Source organism: Echinops telfairi, unplaced genomic scaffold (assembly GCF_000313985.2).
Source record: "Echinops telfairi isolate 266 unplaced genomic scaffold, ASM31398v2 ScPeMD7_31;HRSCAF=116, whole genome shotgun sequence".
Lineage (NCBI taxonomy): Eukaryota > Metazoa > Chordata > Mammalia > Afrosoricida > Tenrecidae > Echinops > Echinops telfairi.
Genome location: NW_022103928.1, coordinates 59,888,997 through 59,908,500, shown reverse-complemented (window position 1 = coordinate 59,908,500; position 19,504 = coordinate 59,888,997). Strand labels below are relative to the sequence as shown.

The following is a 19,504-nucleotide window of genomic DNA, read 5'->3' as shown; positions in this document are numbered from 1 at the left end:
CCTTGTGGTTAGTGGCCCAATGTATAACCACTATGTCCCCCGGACTCCTAGCTATTGGCATAGGGCCAGTCAGTACCTGACCAGTCTGCATCTTGAGCTTTCACGTGTAACTTGTTTTTTTAAACGGGCAAATGCATGTTCAGTTCGTCAAGTTTTTTTTAAAATCTCTATTTCCTGTAATTCTCCTAGATGTATTCTACACACCTCTCTATCCCCTGCCACCCTACTAGCTGAGTTGCCACCTCCTAGGTGGTCATTCCCCATCTCCTCTTGCCCATCACTGACAAAGGGGACAGCAGCAGTCAGAATGTGTGCTAGTCAGAGTGGTAAGTGTGAAGAAGAGTTGGCGTGTGCACCCGTCAGAGGGGGTGGTGAGTGTGAAGAGGAGTGACCGCCTGCCCCCAGGAAGGCATCTTTCAGAAGTGGCCTGACACGTGAGGAAAGACCCGACTGAGGCGATTGTGTCCATTTGGCCTAGTCTCCAGTGGTCACAGTGGAGTATGATCAAATCAGCAGTGTTTGCTGATGAACTGACAGATTAACTACTCCTCCATGTTTGTTTTAAGCAAGTGGGGAGGGTGATCATGGTGTCATCTACTGATGTGGAAGCTGAGTGGGGAACAACTGGGGATGCGAAGAGGAAATCACCCTCTGCCCTCCTGTCTGCATTCACCTCTGGTTTCTGTTGGATATCCAATGGGAAAGAGAATCCGGCATGAATGAGTCTACCCGACTCAAAAGACATGCTGCAGGTATTAGATGACAGGTAGTGTTTCTTAGATCAGACTACCAGGAAGAGGATGCTACTAGAGGCAGAGCCTACAGGTAAGTCATGGACAACTCCTGTATTGACTGTAGAGGTTCTCAGTTCTCCACGGCTCTTTGCATGCTAAAAAACTATCAAGTACAAAAGAGCTTTTGTTAATGTGGGTTGCGTTTATTGGTGTGTATTATATTACATATTACAGCTTGGAGGATTGATATTTCTAGCTGTGATGAAGTAAGAGGGACGTATCCTCCTACTAGAAATAAACAGATAAAACATGAAGCAGTCGCTTCCAAGGCACTGGAACATCAGGCAACAAGGGACAGGAATCCCCAAGAGATGGGGAAAATGGAAGGAGCTAGAGAATAAGATCAGCTTACTCTCTTGGGGAGGTTTCCAGGGAGAGCCTGGTAGACTCGGCATCTGGGGGGGTGGGGGGGCGGTTTGAACTGGGAGTCCAGGGCTTTGCAGGACAGCGCGCCGAGCGCCTGGAGCAGCACTGGTTCCGCAGGGGCCCTCCGTGAGGGCCCACCCAGCAAACAGAGTATGTTTTCGGGCCACAGTAGAATTTAAAAGGCAGGAACAGGAAAGCCTTGGGAAAACCACCAAATAGTTAGAGACAAAACAATGCCATCTCAGAATAACCCATGGGTTCACAGAAGAAAACAAAGCTAGGAAATGTATGTGTGTGTGTGTGTGTGTGTATATATATGTATATATGTATATATATATACACACGTATATATGTATATATATGTGTATATATGTATATATATATGTATATATATATATATATAGAGAGAGAGACATTTAAAACTAATAGCAATACATCTAATACATGTTAACATAGTGGCGTACTTTGGTTTCAAAAAAATTCGTAATGACTAGTTTTACTCTTATCGTAGATGGAGTAACAGAGACAAAATTCCCTTTAAGCTGGAAAGCCCAATGGGATGCAGAAAACAATGGCTTTCAGATCTTGGGAAGCAGCCCCGAACTGTGGCACCTGAGTGGGACGGGCAGAGTAGTTGTCACACCCCCATGCAGGCTGCTCGTGCCCCCCCTCGCCTGTTGGGTTCACTGAGTCCTGGATGGCCGAGCCAGGGATCTGGAATGTACGGGACATAGAGGAGAGAAGGGAACCCACAGAGGAGGAGGTCTTTGCAGATCCGTGGAAGGGTCTGGGTAGGGTTTTGACTAGTTAGCCGTGTTCACGTGCGTACAACTCGTAAAATGTCAGAATCAGTCTTAGTGAGAGGTTGGGACCAAGATTTGGACTCTGGGACCTCTGCTCTGGACTGAGGGCTCTAATCTACTCTAATAAAATGTTAGCGTGGGCCCTGAAAGCCTTTAGTGGCTCTAAGCAACTTGATTTGCTCTAGAACAAAATAGAACCCAACTCCAGAGCTGGACTGTCTCCTAGGAGATCTTTGTGGAAGGGGACTGCCATGTCTGTCTCCCGCAGTTTGCCACTGGGATGTCATAAAAAGATATTACATTTAATCCAGCGATATTTATTTTAGGAAGTTCAGGTTGATTTCATGTTTTAAAGTCAGTGTAATTCATCGCATTGACACACAGAAAAAGAAAACTCTAAGGATCATCTGAATAGATGCAGAGAAAGCATTTGACAAAAGTGAATACCCATTAATGATAAAAAGAAAATGTCATAGAGGAAAACTAAAAATAATCTTATTCTAATCCACCAAAGTTACCAAGACTAGCTGGAAAAGTGACTGAAATATTAACTCTTTAATCAAATTGCACCTTTTACAGAATTACACTAAATCTTTGATTTTCAGGTAAAAAGAAAACCAAAAACTCACTAGGGTTTCTTCAATCTGATAGAGTGTATCTCAGAAAAACTTCCACCCAGTATCACATTTAATGGTGAAATGGTGACGGTTCCCTGCCTGAAAGCAAGATGAAGGTGTGCGTTCTTGCCACTTGACTTAGCGCGGTAGCCAGTCTGTACCCCAGGCAGTGTGATCATGAAGGACAGAGGAAGAATAGAGAGATTCAAAGTGAAGAAATGAAACTATTCCCATGATACGACGTCTAATGGAACACCCTAAGGCACTTTCAGAAAGCTTCTTGAAGTGAGCTTAGCTTAGTCGCAGAAAACAAGGTAAATATTCAGAAGTCAATGTGTCTGTATATGTGCACCAAATAATTGGAAGTAGAAATGCAAGAGAACACCACTTACAACATTTAATAACTAACTATAGGAAATCCTGGCATGATAAATTGGATTTCATTAAAATGGTAGCCTTTTGCTCCTTAGTAGGTCCTGTTATGAAAATGAAAAAAACAAACTGTATTGGGAGAACATATTTGTAAAACGTAATTTGGCAAAGTGCTCCTCAAATGAACTCACTGCCATCTAGTCGATAGTGACTCAGACTGGCAGCAGCGCCACGGGGCGGGTGGAACTGCCCTGCGAGTTCCTGAGCCTGAGACTCTATCGGCGCGGAACAAACGCCCAGTCCCTCCTTTGGAGCGGCTGGTGGTTTTGAATTCCCGACCTAGCCACCAGGCTCTAACAAAGAACTAGTACTATGTGGTGTAAAGAACGCTTGTGCTGTGGGCCATCAGTCCATTCCAGCCAAGGCAGCCTGCTGGGGCAGGAGACCGAGAGTGACAGTGGAAGGGTGCTCAGCAGGAGGCGTCTGACTCACATAAGATTCATTGACGGTAAGTGGTCCATTTGATTGACCACTTGATTGACGTCTGAATATTTACCTTGTTTTTTAAACAAAAGTGCATGTTAAGTTATGTAACTGCCACAATCAGGATGTAGATTTAAATCAGCCGGGAGAGTTTCTTCAACACCCTTTACAGGGGAGCCCCTTTCGTTGGCAGTGAATGCTGTCACTTGTTTTCCTTGAAGTGAGAGACTCACCCCATCCACGTCTGAGAAAACTGTGCCAAACAATTGAATGAGAGGAGCCATAGTTTGCCTGGATTCTTTCACGTAAAAATGGGGTCTCATGATAAACAGCCAGTTTGAGCTCACAGTCGATCACACGGATGTGTTCTCAAGTATCCATTGTAGTCCGTATGCAGTAGAAGTGCTGTGTTCATACTTACCACTTTAACACAGAGATTATTAAAAGACACAGGTCAGCATAGAATAAACGCAATAAAAAGTCAATAGCTTTTCAGTATTATGGAAATAGCTTGTACTTTGTGTACCCCTGAAAGAGTCTCAGAGACCTGAGTTGGCGGCCTGAGTGCTTTGAGAATGTAGCACAGTGTCCCTTTGTGGCGATCCTGCCCCCTGGAGGACACTGCAACCATTCTCCTCTAAAGCCTAACTCACTATGGAGTTAGTGACCCTGCAGGAGAGGGGAGAACTGCCCCTGTAGGTCCTGAAGCTGTAAACCCTTACAGGGCAGAAAGCTGCATGTTTCTCCCACGAGCCAGCTACTGGTTTCCACGGTGGTTTCCACCGTGTAGTGAGCGGCCCAGCATGTGATTCACGCTGCCCCCAGGGCACGTTGGAATGATCTGGGGATGGTGGGGTGTTTGTGTGTTGGGGTGGGCTGGGGGTAATTTCAGGGCAGACCACCAGCAGCACTGAGACATGGAATTCAGCATCCTCCTTGCCAAGTGGCAGAGCGCCTAAAGATGGGTGAGCACAATTTTCATTCATGATCATCTTGACGTATGCCACTTTCTGATCAGGGATTACTGGACTTCTTGTACCACTAGGTTTCTAGCCTAGCTTTATGCGGTAATTAGGTTTAACAAAGAAAGTAAAACAAAACTCTTTCACATCTGGGATTTTATTATTTCACACGATAAATTCGGTAAGTGCCTCTTTATTATTCATGAGATTGCTTTAGCAAATTTCTGGAGTGATTCTTACATTTACAGCCCATGTATGCACAGTGGAGTCATCTTATTACTAAGATGTCTGCTTTGCTAAAAGCCTGGATCTGTCTCCCGGAATGACGCAAATCCCACTGAGCTGTCTGTCCCTTGGTCTACCAGAAACTGCACACTGGTGGTGCTGGCAGGGTCAACCTGTTGCTATTGAGGAGCTGAAGAAGTACAGGATAGTGCCCCTCAGCTGCAAAGCATGAAACAGGACTTGGGGGCGGGGTGGGGTAGGGTGGAGGAGGGAGGGAGGGAGGAGACTCCATCTAGTTAATATCCTAAGTGAGTATCTCACTTCTTTCTAAATCTCGATGGCAAGCCTGTATTCCTTCTGCAGATATTTTTAACCAGACTCATCTTTAAAATTTACAGCAAACTCAGCAACTTAGTACTTTAATTTCATGAGGAGTTTTCATATATGTACCATACATATAAACAAGTGGGACTCCTGGTGAGGAAGCGATAAACTAGATGATTTCTTTCAAAGACTAGTTAACTCTGCATCTGGGAGCAATTCTCTTTCAAAACCAGTCAAGTCCAGAACCTCTACAGAGCTGTGAAACGAACGTACTGCAGATTTTATTTTGCTCGCTATTAGGATTTTATAATGTGTTCAGAGGTGAGTCGGGAGAACAGACACATTTATAGATGAAGACTATCCAAGTAAATGGGCAGATGTGGGTACCTGACTTCTTCCATAGTTGAGAGTCAGTTGAACTTGGATAGCTATGGAGAGGGGTTGTTTTCTCTTGTTATCGGCTAGAAAGCTCAAAGTTGTATAGTGGCTCAGATGCAGTAACTCACTCTAGAAAGACAGCTCTACATCGTAGGTTTCCAAACTTATTTGGCCTGCTGCTACCTTTTCAGGGGGAAAAAAGCCAAAAATAAAAAACTACCCAGTTCTCCCAGCAATAAAAGCTATTGTGATATAGCCCGTCAAGCAAAACTCAACCTCGCTACTGTCCGGTCATTTCTGACCTGGAGTGACCTTGTCAAAGGACAGTGGGACTGCCCCTATGAGTTTCCAGACTCTTTCTTTAAACTTTTTCAAAATACTCTACTAATATTGGCAGAATATTTGTGAAAACAATCAGTAAACAAGGAATCCAGTAGAGCTATAACATTTAAACATTATGCAAAAACAAAACTATTATCAAGTATTTCCCATAAACCCAGACAAATGGATTGAAAAACTGAGTTAATTGGGTTAATGACATATTAAAATTGACCACAAACCACAGAGAGCGTGTCAGCAGAGCAGCATTTATGTGAAAAAATTTAAAAGTTGTTAGAAAGCTATCCACACCTTGCTGCTGCGCTTTCCTTGTCCAAAGTGCCCCTCCCAGACGATGACATAGCTATAGGCTATTGACATGTAAATGGTTCCAAGATTTAAACTCCTGTTCAACACTCTTGAGTTGCTTCCTACTGCATTTATAATACCATTCAAATTCATTATCACAGCCTAGAAAGTCCGTCCTGTACCAAGGTGACCAACTATACTCATTCTAGCCTTATAATCAGGCCTGTAGTGGGACACGAGCCCCCTGGTGGGGTAGTGATTACTCCTTGGGCTTCGACCCACTTCGTCAGCAGTTTGAAACCAGCGCAGCTCTGTAAGAGAAAGACTGGGCTTTCCAGTCCTGTAGAAGGACAAGACTGTAACTCCTTCCAGGAGCAGGAAGCCTCGCTTTTCTTCTCTGGAGCAGCTGTTGGTTTGCAACTGCTGCCCTTGCTGGTTGCAGCTCCACGAGGAACCCACGGCCCCAGGGCTCCTTCACTGGCAGCCCAGCATCTAGGATACAGGCCCTGTATCTTTGTTTGCAGCCGCCTGGGGTCTTTCCAGCGTCTCCTGGGGAAACTGTGCTCGACAGTGCTGTTTTCAAAGGAAGCACAAACCCCCTCTGTACACACATTTTCTTAGCCTTCTGCTTCAGAGAAAATTCAACACCCCAAGTGATTGTTATAGCTATTTGATGAAGTTGCAAGTTTTCGTTTTAACTATGTGCACTATGGTGCCTTCTAAAATATGTTTGACAGGAATTAAGATGTTGTTTTGAAGGATGGTTTATGTATGTATTATTGCGAATGTATTTATGACTGATATATGTATAATTACGGTGTATATGATTATTTACTACTGCAAATGTATTTATTTATGATTACAACCTCAGCTATTTAAACCATGGCCTAGAACCACAAACAGTTGTTAAAATTTCTGCTCTAAAACAGACAGGTATTCTTTACTGAATAAAAAAATACTTAATTAACATTGATGACTCTGAGGTCAGTATTAATTATGGAACCCGGTGGCATAGTAATTATGTTTGACTGCTAACTTCAAGGTCAGCTGTTCAAAACCACTAGCTGTTCCGTGGGAGTAACACCGGCCTTTCTACTCCCATAAAGAGTTATAGTCTCAAACTCACAGGGGTCGTTCGGCATAGGCTCATTGGCAGTGGATTTTTTTTTTTTTTGGTATTACTTATTTAAACCAAACCTACTGCTTTCAAGCCAATTCTATTTAAAAGAGCAGCAAATTAAGATTGGTGACACAGTATCTTAAGATAGAGTGGGTTTGGGGGAAGGTCTTAGAATGTTAAAATAGTAGGGCTATAATGGGAAATGGGCAGGGAATAGGAAGAAAAGGGATTGGAATGAAAATCTTTTGTATAATCATAAGATACTCATTTTGTATCTTGAAAATGAAGGATGGTGTCCTTTGGGCTTGTAGCTTGTCTCTCCACTGGCACTCCAGGTAGCAGTGTCTTTCGGGCTCTGTCAGAAGCCTCTGTAGGGTATGGAATACTCTTCCTTTCTGTTCTGTGGGTGGCAGCTTTTCAATTCACCGCAGGGGTCCCTGAGAGGACTCTGTTTTTCACAGTTGATGGGTCCTGATATCACTTTGTTACTTGGGGATGGATGGCCATTCTCACCCTTCCTTTATTGAGACGATCTTTTGAATTTCAGGTAAAAAACATCAGAATGAATTTCACCTCCTGGTAGATCAGGCCAAAAAAGGATACAAGAAAACCATTGGCGTGTCAAAAAACAAAGTTACAAAAAAGGAAGAGGAATCTACAGAAAATCTGTTGCCTGTGCACATGGGTAAGAGGCTTTGGTTTAAAAAAAAGTATTGGATTTCACTATTGTAATATAAAAGAAAAGAAAATGAAAGGAGTTCAATTTGGAGTCACTATTTGAAATAATCAAAGGTTTTTCTGGATTGAGTGCATGTGATCGTTGCTGAATACCAACTGAGTTTCTGATTCGAGGGCATGATTGGAAGAATGTCTTGAAGAAAGAGGGTGTTTACAATGTAGCTTCCTTTGGTTAATAAGCAATCTTAAGTTTCTTGGTGTTTCGGTTGGAGGATGTTTTCTAAGGGTAGGAGGGTTGATTGCTGGAGATCCCGGGAGCCTACGGAGATGCACTGTTTGCGATGGAGCCCTGGGAGTCCCTGGGAGTGGCATGTGCTGCTAACCTAGCCGGGGAACAATTAGCGTCACTGAAACCAGCACTTGAAAATGGCTCACGTGTCAAGTTTTTTGCTCTGTGCATGTTACCACACTATATGTGTATATTTTAAAGTAAAATAAGAACTAAAGCTAATATAATGCTCGATATACCACTATGTGGTATCTCCCCTCGCTGTGCATTCATTTAAGTGTTTTGAGATTTGGATTGCCAGGGTGTGGTCCCAGTGAACAAAGCAGAATTAGACTGGGTGGGGGGGGGGGGTGAGTTACCAGAACCTGTTTTTCTAGCGAATGGCTTCTAGGTAGTAGGAAGAGTACTCATTCCTTCTGTTTGTCCTACTGTCCCCGCACTGCTGTCTAGGTTACTGCTCAGTGTGTGCCCCACGGTCTTTGAACAATTTGAACTTGTTCCTGCGGTTGCCAAAGGCTGTTCTCTGAAAGTAATTAAGCATGTAAGAAATTCTGGCTTCCCGTCTGCCATCGGGAGAACATGTTTGTATGTTGGTGGAATCGCTGTTGAGTAGGATTGCTGGTGGGTGTTCGGGGCTCGGAGTTAGGTTTGTGTAGCGTTCAAAGGTGCCTGCTCGTGGTACAGTGCAGGAGTCGAATGGGCATGTCTAAGAGGGTTGGGAGTGAGCGAGAGAGGAGGATGGACCGACGGACACTGACTGAATGGGTAGGTATGATAGGACACTGTACCACCCGTACAACTTTTGCTTGCTAGAGTGAACTTGCTGGTTGAAGTGCCAACAGAAGTCATCAGGAGGCACGTTCTCCCGAGAAAAGCAAAGCCCGTTGGTTGTGGTGGCAGCTCTGATGTCCCAGCCTCCGCTTGGGCCTCTATTTGAAGGTCTGCCTTCTGAGATCTAAGGACAGGAGGACGGATAACTGGCTTTCAACACTGCCTGTGTACTGAACGATGGTCTCCCCCAAGAGGACATGTATCTTCTCGAAACTTGAGTAAGAGCATCAGAAGAAACTGCAGCTGAAGAAAACTAGAAAAGAAAACTGTGTCAGTGGCATTCTTGCTGCCTGGGACCTGAGCTTGACTAATTCTCTTGGTCGGTTGACTGATACCCTGCCTGGGCTCACTGAGTTCACCGGGGAATGCATTCCTCCTAGCGGTCTCCACTTAGACCGTTCACCCTCACGCTCAGCAGTTCGAACTCACCAGCGTCTCCGAGGGAGAAAGAGGAGGCTTTCTACACCGGTGAAGACTGGCAGCTTCAGAAACCCCCAGGGGCAGGTCTACCTGCTCTGGAGGGTTGGTCTGGCTCTAGGAGAGTGATAGGGATCTTGGGGTCTGCTGACAGCAGTGTCCTCAGAGGCCCTGGATGGCCCCCTTGGTTCACTTCCTTTCTCTCTCCTGGGGAGCTCGGGGGTGGGGTTTGTTTTGGTAATCCTGGCTCGTTGCCAGCCTGAAGACAACTGGAGCTTACTGACAGAAACGCTACTTGGTCATGCATGCTGTTCTCCCTATGTAGTAAGCACTTCTGGAAAAGTCTTGACTATATTGAAAGTGCTTTCTGAGGAGTTGGTGCGCACACTTCGCTTCTCCGGGTTGAAACACACAAAAGGAGAGCCCGTGCCCAGTGTGTGAGGCTGGGTGGTCCAGGGAAACAAATCCAGTGACGTAATGTTAAATCAAGAAGGCATCCCAGCCCAGTCCAACCCACCTGGGTCCTCTTCAGACTCAGGTGGCTGCAGGCTGGTGACACAGGAAGATCATCGACCTGTGAGTGTAGAGTCACAGGGATCCAAAGTTGGCAGGGCCCCGACAGCTGTCAGGGTCAGGTGACCACACAGGGCCACCACTGGAGGCAGAGTCCCAGCAAGCAAGAAGGTGAAAGGGCAGAGACAGAGGGCAAGATTCCCCTCTGGTCCTTTTAAGAAGGTCCCACCCCAAGGCAGTCTCATCGGGCTGTGAGCCTTCTCTGCAGGAAGAGCGCTCAGGAGTTGGGAATACATCGCACTGTGATGTCTAGCATGAGCCTCTCCTGCAGTGGTTGGATTCTGTCTAACATGTTAGAACTCCACCATGTAGATGCTGTGAGGTACTATGGTTCTCTCATGAATGGCAAGACTCATCTTTCGTCTTTTTCAGCATGCCTTACATGGCACATGTAAGCATTCCTTAGTAAATAGTCTCGTTACTTCATTAGAATGACAAGGTTTTCCTCACTCCCGATACTCAGGGGAGTTTTATTTCAAATTAATTCACCTTGGCAAGCCTCGGAGTAGCCAGGTTGGTGATACCACTGCAGTTTTGATCCTAACTAGAGTTTTAGAACCAATTTTGCATTCGTTTCTAGTTTACTAAGTACAAGTAGCCGTGTTGTAGAAACAGTGCCCATACGGGGGTTGTGGACCTTAAGGTCCCATGCACGCTTTCTTTAATTACTTTTTCCTTTGTAGGACAGCAAGATAATGAAATGAAATTATCCGGCATGCCCTTGGTAACAAACCATTTCCCTCTGTCAGAGCTGGACTCCCCGGGGAAGTTGGAGCCTGACAGATCAGACGACTCTTCCAGCAGTACTGATGTTCCGGAAGAGGCTTCTTCCCCACTTCAGTCGGATTCCTGCAATAGGTAAGAGCCCTGAGCAGTTGATTGTTGTACCTCTGTCTGTGTCCCAGAGCACAGCTTTGAAGCGTAGTGCATTCGCAGCTGTGTTGCCAACAGCGGGAGCAGGGCAGGGCTTGGAGGGGATGGACGGGTCAGAGGGTGGCTTGGGTTCCCACTGTGTAGCATTTTCCCAGAGTTGAGTGGGTGGGTGGGGGGGGCATGAATGACGATAGAATTTTTGTCAGGACAATGAGTGACGGAGAAAACTGCACTGGAAAGTAGAGCTGACCAGAAAGACAGCCATAGAAGAGTACAGAAAAATAGGCAAATTAACTGAGTACATTAGACGGCTAAGCTTTCAAGTTGAGAGGGTTCTTCCGCCTCCAAAAAAAAAAGATTTAAAAATATATATATAATTTTAAAGATGCGACAATTTTACAGCGTTAAATGACGATCCGTCTCTCTCTGCCACTTCATGTTCCATTATCTCATCAACATTCACCAGGTGCTGGTGGTGGTTGCTAGGGGCCCACAATCTGTTTCCATTATCAGAGACCCTGTGGATGATGGAATGACACCGCGCCCCCCCCCCCCCCCCCAAATCCTGTGCATCCTTGCCCTTGGAGTTCCATTGCCTCCACTGTGTCAGTCCATCTTGCCTCGGGTCTTCCTCCTTTCTGCTGACCCCTTATTTACTCAGCATGATGCGCCTTTCCAGGGACAGCCCTCAGCTCACCACATGTGCCATGTGGGCATCTCCACCAGATGCTATGGGGCGGTGCTTCCGGCCCAGAGCCTTCTATGGGATGGCCCCTTTGGCTTTCATGTCATTTTGATTCTGGTCGAGGTGATGATGGCTTGCTGAACGAATGATACCAATTTTAATTGCTATACCAATAAGATATGGATGCCAATATGTTTAGGAAATAATTTAATCTTTGTGATTTGGTAATTTATTGTGAATGAAGGGGAGTGCAGAGTGGGGACCCAGGGCCCATCGGGGGGAAATTGGACATCCCCTTGCAGAAGGGCTGTGGGGAGGAGAAGAGCATATCAGAGTGCTGTGTAGTAACGATGGACTATGCAATTTTCCTCTAGTTCTTAAATGCTTCCCCCCCCCCCCCCCCCACCCCACACTACCATGATCCCAATTCTACCTTACATATCCGGCTGGACCGGAGGATATACACTGGCACAGATAAGAACTGGAAATACAGTGAACCCAGGACAGATGAACCCCCCAGGACCAGTGGAGAGAGTGGCGATGTCGGGAGGGTGGAGGGAAGGAGAGGGAGAAAGGGGGAACAGCGGACAAGGTGATTTGGTAATTTTAAAATTGCTGAGAGTGCTCTCGCATGACATATTATGTCTGAAACATCAAACGGATACATAAAATCTGAAACATCAACTTAAGAAATAATGTGTAAAATAGATTCAAGAGGAGTAGACCCAGACCCCTTCTGCTCTCTTGGGGTTCTTGAGAAGCAATCTGAAATCATTCATCTTGTACACTCTGTAGGCTTTCGTGGGAGAAAGACGGGACTTTCTACTGCTGCAAAGAGTGACAGTCTCAGAAACACACAGGGGCAGCCCTGTGGGGCAGAGTGGACCCGATGGCAGTGAGCTGTGGTGGCAGGCGGTCCCGGCTCCTTTGCATCGGTGTGAACGTGTCTCCGTTTGTGAACGGAGGTGTTATCTTCCTCGACTGGTTCAGAAATCAGTTTTTCATTAAAAAAAGAAAAGACTAACTTGAGGTGCATGTTTCAGAGTGCGGTCGATTGAATAGGAGGTCTTGAGAGAACTTTCAGTTCCTCCTAAATATCCCCCACGCGACAATATTTTTGTGGATCAACATCCCTGCCCTTCAAACATTGGTAGTTAGAGCTTTCTTTGGGTTTGTTTTGTCTTGTCTTGTTGTCAAGCAAAATCCCTTTGGCCTCGTTCTGGTGAGTGAAATTGAATGGAATACAAATGATACGTAGCTTATAGTTTGTGGAAATTTTGTGTTTTCACCCAGTCGACCAATGTTGTTGTTTTACCGCAGTCACCTTGGACGTTGTGAGCTTCAGAGCTTCCCCCTCTTTTCTCATTTCACAAAAAGCTATCTTTGCTTTTAAGTTCGAGAGACAGATGTTCCGCGATATCAAGACCTTTAGAGCCTGGGGAAAGGGAATATTAGAATGCAAACATGGTCACCGTGGAAGGTACTAAAGGGCACTGACTACAGCTGCTTTCCCTTCGCAGATAAGGAAACGGAGGCCTGGACACGCAATGTGACTTAGTCGATCAGCCGGGTGTTTGGCCGTGACCGTGCGACCTGCATCAGAATTTTTGTCTGGCCACATCATGGGAACCATTGCTCCGTTTGTTAAGAGCTTTTTAATGGGAGTGTTAGAAATCATGAGACATAGACTGGCCGGATGTCCCGTTTCCTTGGGATAGACTGCCTTCCATTTCTTGTCCTGGTGTACTTCCAAAGCCTAACCAAACTCAGTTGCCTCCGAGTCAATTCTGGCGGAGAACGGCCCTGTGGGACAGGCTAGGGCCGCCTCTGGGTTTCCGAGACTGTCAATCTTCACAGGGGCAGACAGTCTCATCTTCCGCCTGTGGAGCAGCTGTTGGTTTTGAACTGATGACCTCTTTGGTTAGCAGGCCAACGTGTCACCCACCACAGCCCCAGGGCTACAAGGCATACTTACTAGTAGCCAGTACTACTCTCCAAGGCCTTACTGGATGGATGATAGCCCGTGGTCACCCTGTTAGAAGGTCTTGCAGTGGGAATTTGTGTGTCTTCTCAGTGATTTTGACACCCACACTCGAACTGAAAGCTGAGTCACGTTCTAGAACATGGGTTCATAGTAAACCGCTGATGTCACTGACTCCTGTCTTTGTTACTACGCCCATGCACAGTGTTCTTCTCCTGAATGACTGAAGCATTAAAACACTGTAGGTTTCAAAAACAGAGACTTTTTTTGGAAAGGTAATCTGCAAAAGCCACTTCTAGAAGCCTCAAAGGTTTCGTGAAAGTGTGACTCTTGTATGCTTCTCCTGCTCTGTTAAGCACGTCATTAGAGTAATTTCTGACCTGTTATTGGAGGACAGGCCATAGTGCAAAAAGAAAATTAAACAGGTGCCTCAGAACGTTAACCGTTAGGCATGAATCTGGTTTCAGAGGGTTGATCCTCAGACGTGTTAGGTCATTTAGTCTTAACACTTCATTGTATGTGCAGATTGAGCCGTCCCAAAGAGGTTAAGCCTCCACTGCCTGAAATCTAGTCATGGAGCTTCATTTTTAAACTCGACCAGATGAAAGACCGGAGGTTTATGACCCGAGGCTTGACCCAACAGTGGGTCCCTGTGCTTTGGGGGTGGCATCGATTAAGACGCTCACATTTGCACAGTGGAGCAAACGTTGTCAGGATGGGTAAGGGGGTAGGTCTTATGGGTGGCCTTGCCTATGTGCATCTCTTCACCAGCCTCATACCCAGCTCCTCAGGCTGGCTAGTCAAAGACGTTTTTAAGTGATGGGGGAAGAATTCTTTTCAGCTTGGCATGTTGCTCACCTTTTGTTTCTCCCGTGGGACTGAATATTCCAACCTATTATGATGGTTTCCTTATCTTTCAGTGTTTGGTTAGTGTTGTCTTAGCCATTTATACTGTTGACAGTAGGAAGAATGAAAACAAAATAAAGCATTCCCACCCCCGCCCCACCCACGTAACTTGAGAGTTGGATTTTGTATCTAGTTTTAGCACTGATGGTTTTCACCATTCAAAAAGAGGTTCTCTCTCATGGGACTCTGAGTGGTGTCTTCTTTTGTTTCTTTTATGAGTCAACTAGAAGTATAAATGCTTCATCATACTTTGCACAAGACTTCCAGAGAGACAGGAAGACACCAGTATTTGAAATTGACCTATGCCCTTTTCTCTTCCTTAAAAATAGAGTCTTTTCATCGTGATTTAGATGGTTTTAAGTGATTGACTGAAGAATGTGTGTAGCATATCAGGCTGTGAGTGGCCAGAGTGGCCGAAGTCTCAGTGGAGACTGGGGATTAATTAGTGCCCTGGTTTACCAGCGACCCGTGGGGCTGGGCACACTCCTATGAGCAAGCCTTGCTTATACTAATCCAACATTAAACAATGGAGAAATAGATTCATGTTATCTCTTGAGTTGAAAGGGTAGTGATAGAATTTGAAGCAGCTCCGGGTTTCTGAGCAGGTAAACCATGGACTGAGTCCGTTGAAACTAAGAGAAAATGATTTAATCTCATACAATCCTACTTAATAGGAAAGCCAGGCTTCCCGAATTCAGATATAATGCTTTCGTCTGCTTGGTTTTCTGTTCAACAAATCCTTGGAAGGCACTGAGATCAGATTGAAAGTCCATGTTTGTTTACATCGATCGAATGAATGGATAGAGTAATAATAAAAGTGACAGGCTTGTGAACGTCCCCATCCTTTATTTTCACGGAACTGCAGGACCATCCAGGATCAAACACTTACTGAAGGCAAAATCCGGCTGGGCGTTATGTTTCAAAATAGCATATATCGTGCTCCTTTAAAATGAAAAATTATCAGTGCATGTGTAAGACATGCTTCTCAGATTTAGAATGAGCCCTAAACATAGAGACTTTCCCACCTCTTAGGTAGAAGGGCCAGGCTGCGAGACGTTTTAAGGATTCAGAGGACGACATGCCAGCTGGGGTTGAACTACCTGAGTTCCTCTCTGGCTCGTGTGGAAAGAGGAGAGGGTACTGGAACTACGGTGGCTGGAAGTGGGCAGTAAAGAGGGAACTGCCAGCTGGGGCTGTTACATACAGGAGAAGGATTTTCAGGTGATTTTTTTTTCAAGGTCCATGTTTCAGTTCAGATGCCTGTATGTTTAAACTGTAAGCCATCATTCTCAGAGGAAGCATGAGACTCCCGCAGTGGGGTGGTATAGAGAGTTCTGCCCCATGACTCTTCTCAGAGTCAGTGAAACATGACGTTGAAATTGGCAGATAAATGTCCTACATTCAATTTGTATCTACTATTTGGAAACAGAACTATCATTGCCGATGTCAGACAATGGCGCTAAAGTATATAATAGTTTGGGAACAGCACATATCCCATACAGGATGTGCTGAAAACCAGCCAGAAACTCCTTTATGTTTCTTTTGGCTGCTTCTTAACCAAGCCTTATATTTTAAACTATATATATTCAGCGCTGTACCTGAATTGGGTACAGCTCTCCCTTTAGCTAGATCTTTCCGTCTCTGAGAAATCATCCTCTCACCACAGATAACGAAGAGTTGGTGGCTTTTAGCTGTGTCTTTCTCACTGAGCAGGAGCCCTGCGACCACTCTCTCTCGTGAAGAAGCAGCCCTGACCTTCCCGCTGCTTTGTCACGTTTGAGAATCTGGGCATGGACTTGGCCTCACGGGCCCCAGTTACTTTCAGGGGAGACTGGGAAACGTCTGGCTGTGTGCTGAGGAAGGCGTGGAAGTAGATTGGGGGTGTGCCCAGACACCCTGTACTTACAAGGGTTTATTCTGTGCCAAGCACTATATACAACTGAGCAAGACTGATTACTCCATGTTTTTTTAAATCATTTTATTGGGGGCTTATACAACTCTTATCACAATCCATACAGACATCAATTGTGTCAAGCACATCTGTACATTCGTTGCTCTCATCATTCTCAAAACATTTGCTCTACACTGAAGCCCCTGGCATCAGCTCCTCATTTTTCCCCTCCCTCCCCGCTCCCCCCAAGAACCCTTGATAATTTATAAGTTATTATTTTGTCATATCTTACACTGTCTGACAGTTAAATGAATGACCAGATAAACAAACAAAAAATGTCTGACAGCACAAAGAATTAGACCAGGTGGTAGTAAGTCATAGAGGAAGTATAGCTAGGGTTAGGTCTTCTGAGGAAGTGGCATTTAAAGTGAAAGTCAACTAAGCAATGGTTCGTTGGAAGGCAGAGCATGGGAGACCGTGTCGCTGGTGAAGCTGCGAGATGTGGAAGACTGGCCAGGTGAGACCATACTGTGGTGAGAGAAAGCGTGGGAGGAGGGAAGTCCAGCCCCACTGCGGAGGACTTTGTAAGGAGCTGCGGTTTTATTCAGAGGGCAGTAACTGGACAACAAACCCAAAACAAACTCACTGCCATTGAGTGGATTCTGACCCTGTAGGGCAGGTTGGAACTGCCCCTGTGGGTTTCCTAGACTGTCCCTCTTTATAGGCCTGGAAAACCTCGCCTTTCTCCCGCGGAGCGGCTGGTGGTGACCTTTGATTAGCAGCCCAAGGCAGAACCACTATGGCAGCCGGCTATGTCTCCTGCCGCATTAGTCTGCCTTTAGCACCGTAGGCTTTGGAGAGGTATCTGTTATTGCACGTACCACTTATCCATTTTCCCATTGCTCTCTTGATATTTCTTTATATGAATATAAAGAATGAATATTTTTATCTATTGAACATTTGGGTGATTTCTAGTTTGAGGCTATTATGAATAAAACTTGTATACATATGCTTGTACTAGTCTTTTTGCATATTTCCATTTTTGGTGGGGTGAGCACCTAACTGTAATGGCAGGCTAAGTGGGTGTTTTAATAAGAAACTACCAAGTGTTTTGCTGAAGTGGTAATGCCATTTTATATTTCTACCAGTAATTAATAAGAGTTCTATATCCTTTCCCACACTTGATATTATCTGTCTTCTTAAATTTAGTTCCCTGGTGATATAGTGGGTTATGTTGTAGGCTGCTAAACTCAAGGTCAAGAGTTTGAAACCACCAACTGCTCTAAAGGAGAAAGGTGAGACTTTCTACTCTGGTGCAGACATACAGTCTCCAAAGCCCAGAGGGAGAGTTCTACTCTGTCCCCTAGGAATCAGCTTTATGGTAGTGAATTTGGAGTTTTAATTTCAGTTAAAAGCTACACACATTTTTATGGGTATGTAGCTGTATTTTGTTGAGGGTTTAATTTGCAGTTCCCTGAAGATAAATGATACTAGATACTTTTTCATGAGCATATTGGCCAATTGTATATTTTCATTTGTGAGTTGTTTTAGTCTTTTGTCCATTTTAAATTACATCATTTTCCTTTGATTGTGTTGTAGGAGTCATTTATATGTTACAGATACAAGTTTCCAGTTTTTGTTACATCTATATATTGTGAAAACATCATTCTAGTTTGTGGATAACCTATTAATTTTCATAACAGTGTATTCTGATGGTCAGAAGCTTTGTAATTTTGTGGCAGCTAACTTTATCTTTTTCCTTTCTTTTCTTTTATAATTGGTGTTTTGTAGATCCAATATAATAGAATCTTAGTCTTCAGCTTTTGTAAGATTGCAAAGATATCAATCTTCCATGTTTCAGCTTATGATGCATTTCAGGTTAATTTTTGTACACAAACGAAGTTTTGGATCATGGTGTACTTTTTTTCCCCCGGAGAGTAGCCAGTTGTTCTAGCTCTGTTTATTGAAAAGATTTTCCTTGCTCCATTAAATTACCTTGAAATCCTTGTTGAGAGTCAGTTGACCATATGTGTGGGTCTATTTCAGGACTCCGTTCTGCGCCATTGATCTGTTTATCTTTGTGCCACTGTAGCACTGCCTTGATGACATTGGCTTGATAGGAAATCATATACCATGAGCCCCCAACTCTGCCCTTCCTCCTCTGGATTGGGTCGATAAGGAGGAAGCAGGCTGTGAGTTGGGCAGCTAACCACAGGGTCAGCCGTTGAAGGGTGAGGCTTTCTCCTCCCATAGAGAGTCACAGTCTCAGAAACCCACAGGGCACTTCTACTCGGTCCTGTAGACTCACTGAGAGTCAGAATTGGCTTGATGGCTTTGAGTTTGGCTTTTTGGTGTGCATCTCTGTGTGAAGTTTAAACCAGCTTGCCGGTTGCTACCGCAAAGGCCTGGTGGTATTTTGGGTGGGATGGCATGGAATCAATCCATTGATTTGGGGGAAATAGGCATTTTAATAACGTTGATCTGCTATGATCTAGTTTTTTGTTTTGTTTTTTTTAAGTATGACTCCAAATACTGTGAGGAATTAATGGGGAACTAGAGGTAAAGCCAGAATAGAGGCAGGGAGACCAGTTGGATTTTTGCTATAATCCATCCCAGTTGGGATATTAATAGTGAAGATAAAAATGTATGGACTTGAGATAGATAGATAGATAGATAGATAGATAGATAGATAGATAGATAGATAGACAGACATAGATTTGAAGTAGAATTGCAGATAATTCAAATACGGTAAGTAAAGAAAACCATAACATCAAAATTGAGTACTATATTTTTGACTGTAGCAACTTAGTGTATGGTGGTACCGCTTACTAAGATGGAGAGATTTGCAATGGCGGTACAAAGTTGGTTAGAGGTTAGTGGGTAGATCATATTGGGAGTTTTGCTTTGAACTTATGAGCGAACCAAATAGAAATATCAAACAGCAGGTGGGATGTAGGTAATGATAGAAGTCAAGGCTAGAGCTATGAATGTAAGGCATAGTGTTGGCAGAGTACTGTACTGGGCAGCTAACTACAAGGTCAGCAGTTCAAAACCATGAGCTCCTCTGTGGAGAAAAGAGACTTTCTACTCCTATGGAGCGTTGTTAGAGCCTTGGAAACCCCCAGGGGCAGGTCTACTCTGTCCTGTGTAGGGGGCTGCTAGGAGTCAGAACTGACTCAGTGGCAGTGAGGTTGGTTGTTTGCTTGTTTTTGAAGGACAGAGAGCATTCTTTAACAATTAGAGGCCCAGCAGAAAGAGAAAGGAGATTGAAGAAGTATCAGTTAATGAGCGAAGCCAAGACTGCGATAT

At 44.7% G+C, this 19,504-nt stretch overlaps 1 protein-coding gene across 2 annotated transcripts in view; it reads left to right on the top strand.

Annotated features, from left to right (window-relative positions):
* Positions 1–19,504, top strand: part of RAD18 (RAD18 E3 ubiquitin protein ligase) — a 92,192-nt gene that overhangs the window by 46,726 nt on the left and 25,962 nt on the right. For both annotated transcript variants that reach the window (XM_004702264.2, XM_045289977.1), the window contains 2 exons: positions 7,619–7,756; positions 10,543–10,717. In XM_004702264.2, the coding sequence (XP_004702321.2) occupies positions 7,619–7,756; positions 10,543–10,717 (313 nt within the window). The remainder of the gene's footprint in view (positions 1–7,618; positions 7,757–10,542; positions 10,718–19,504) is intronic.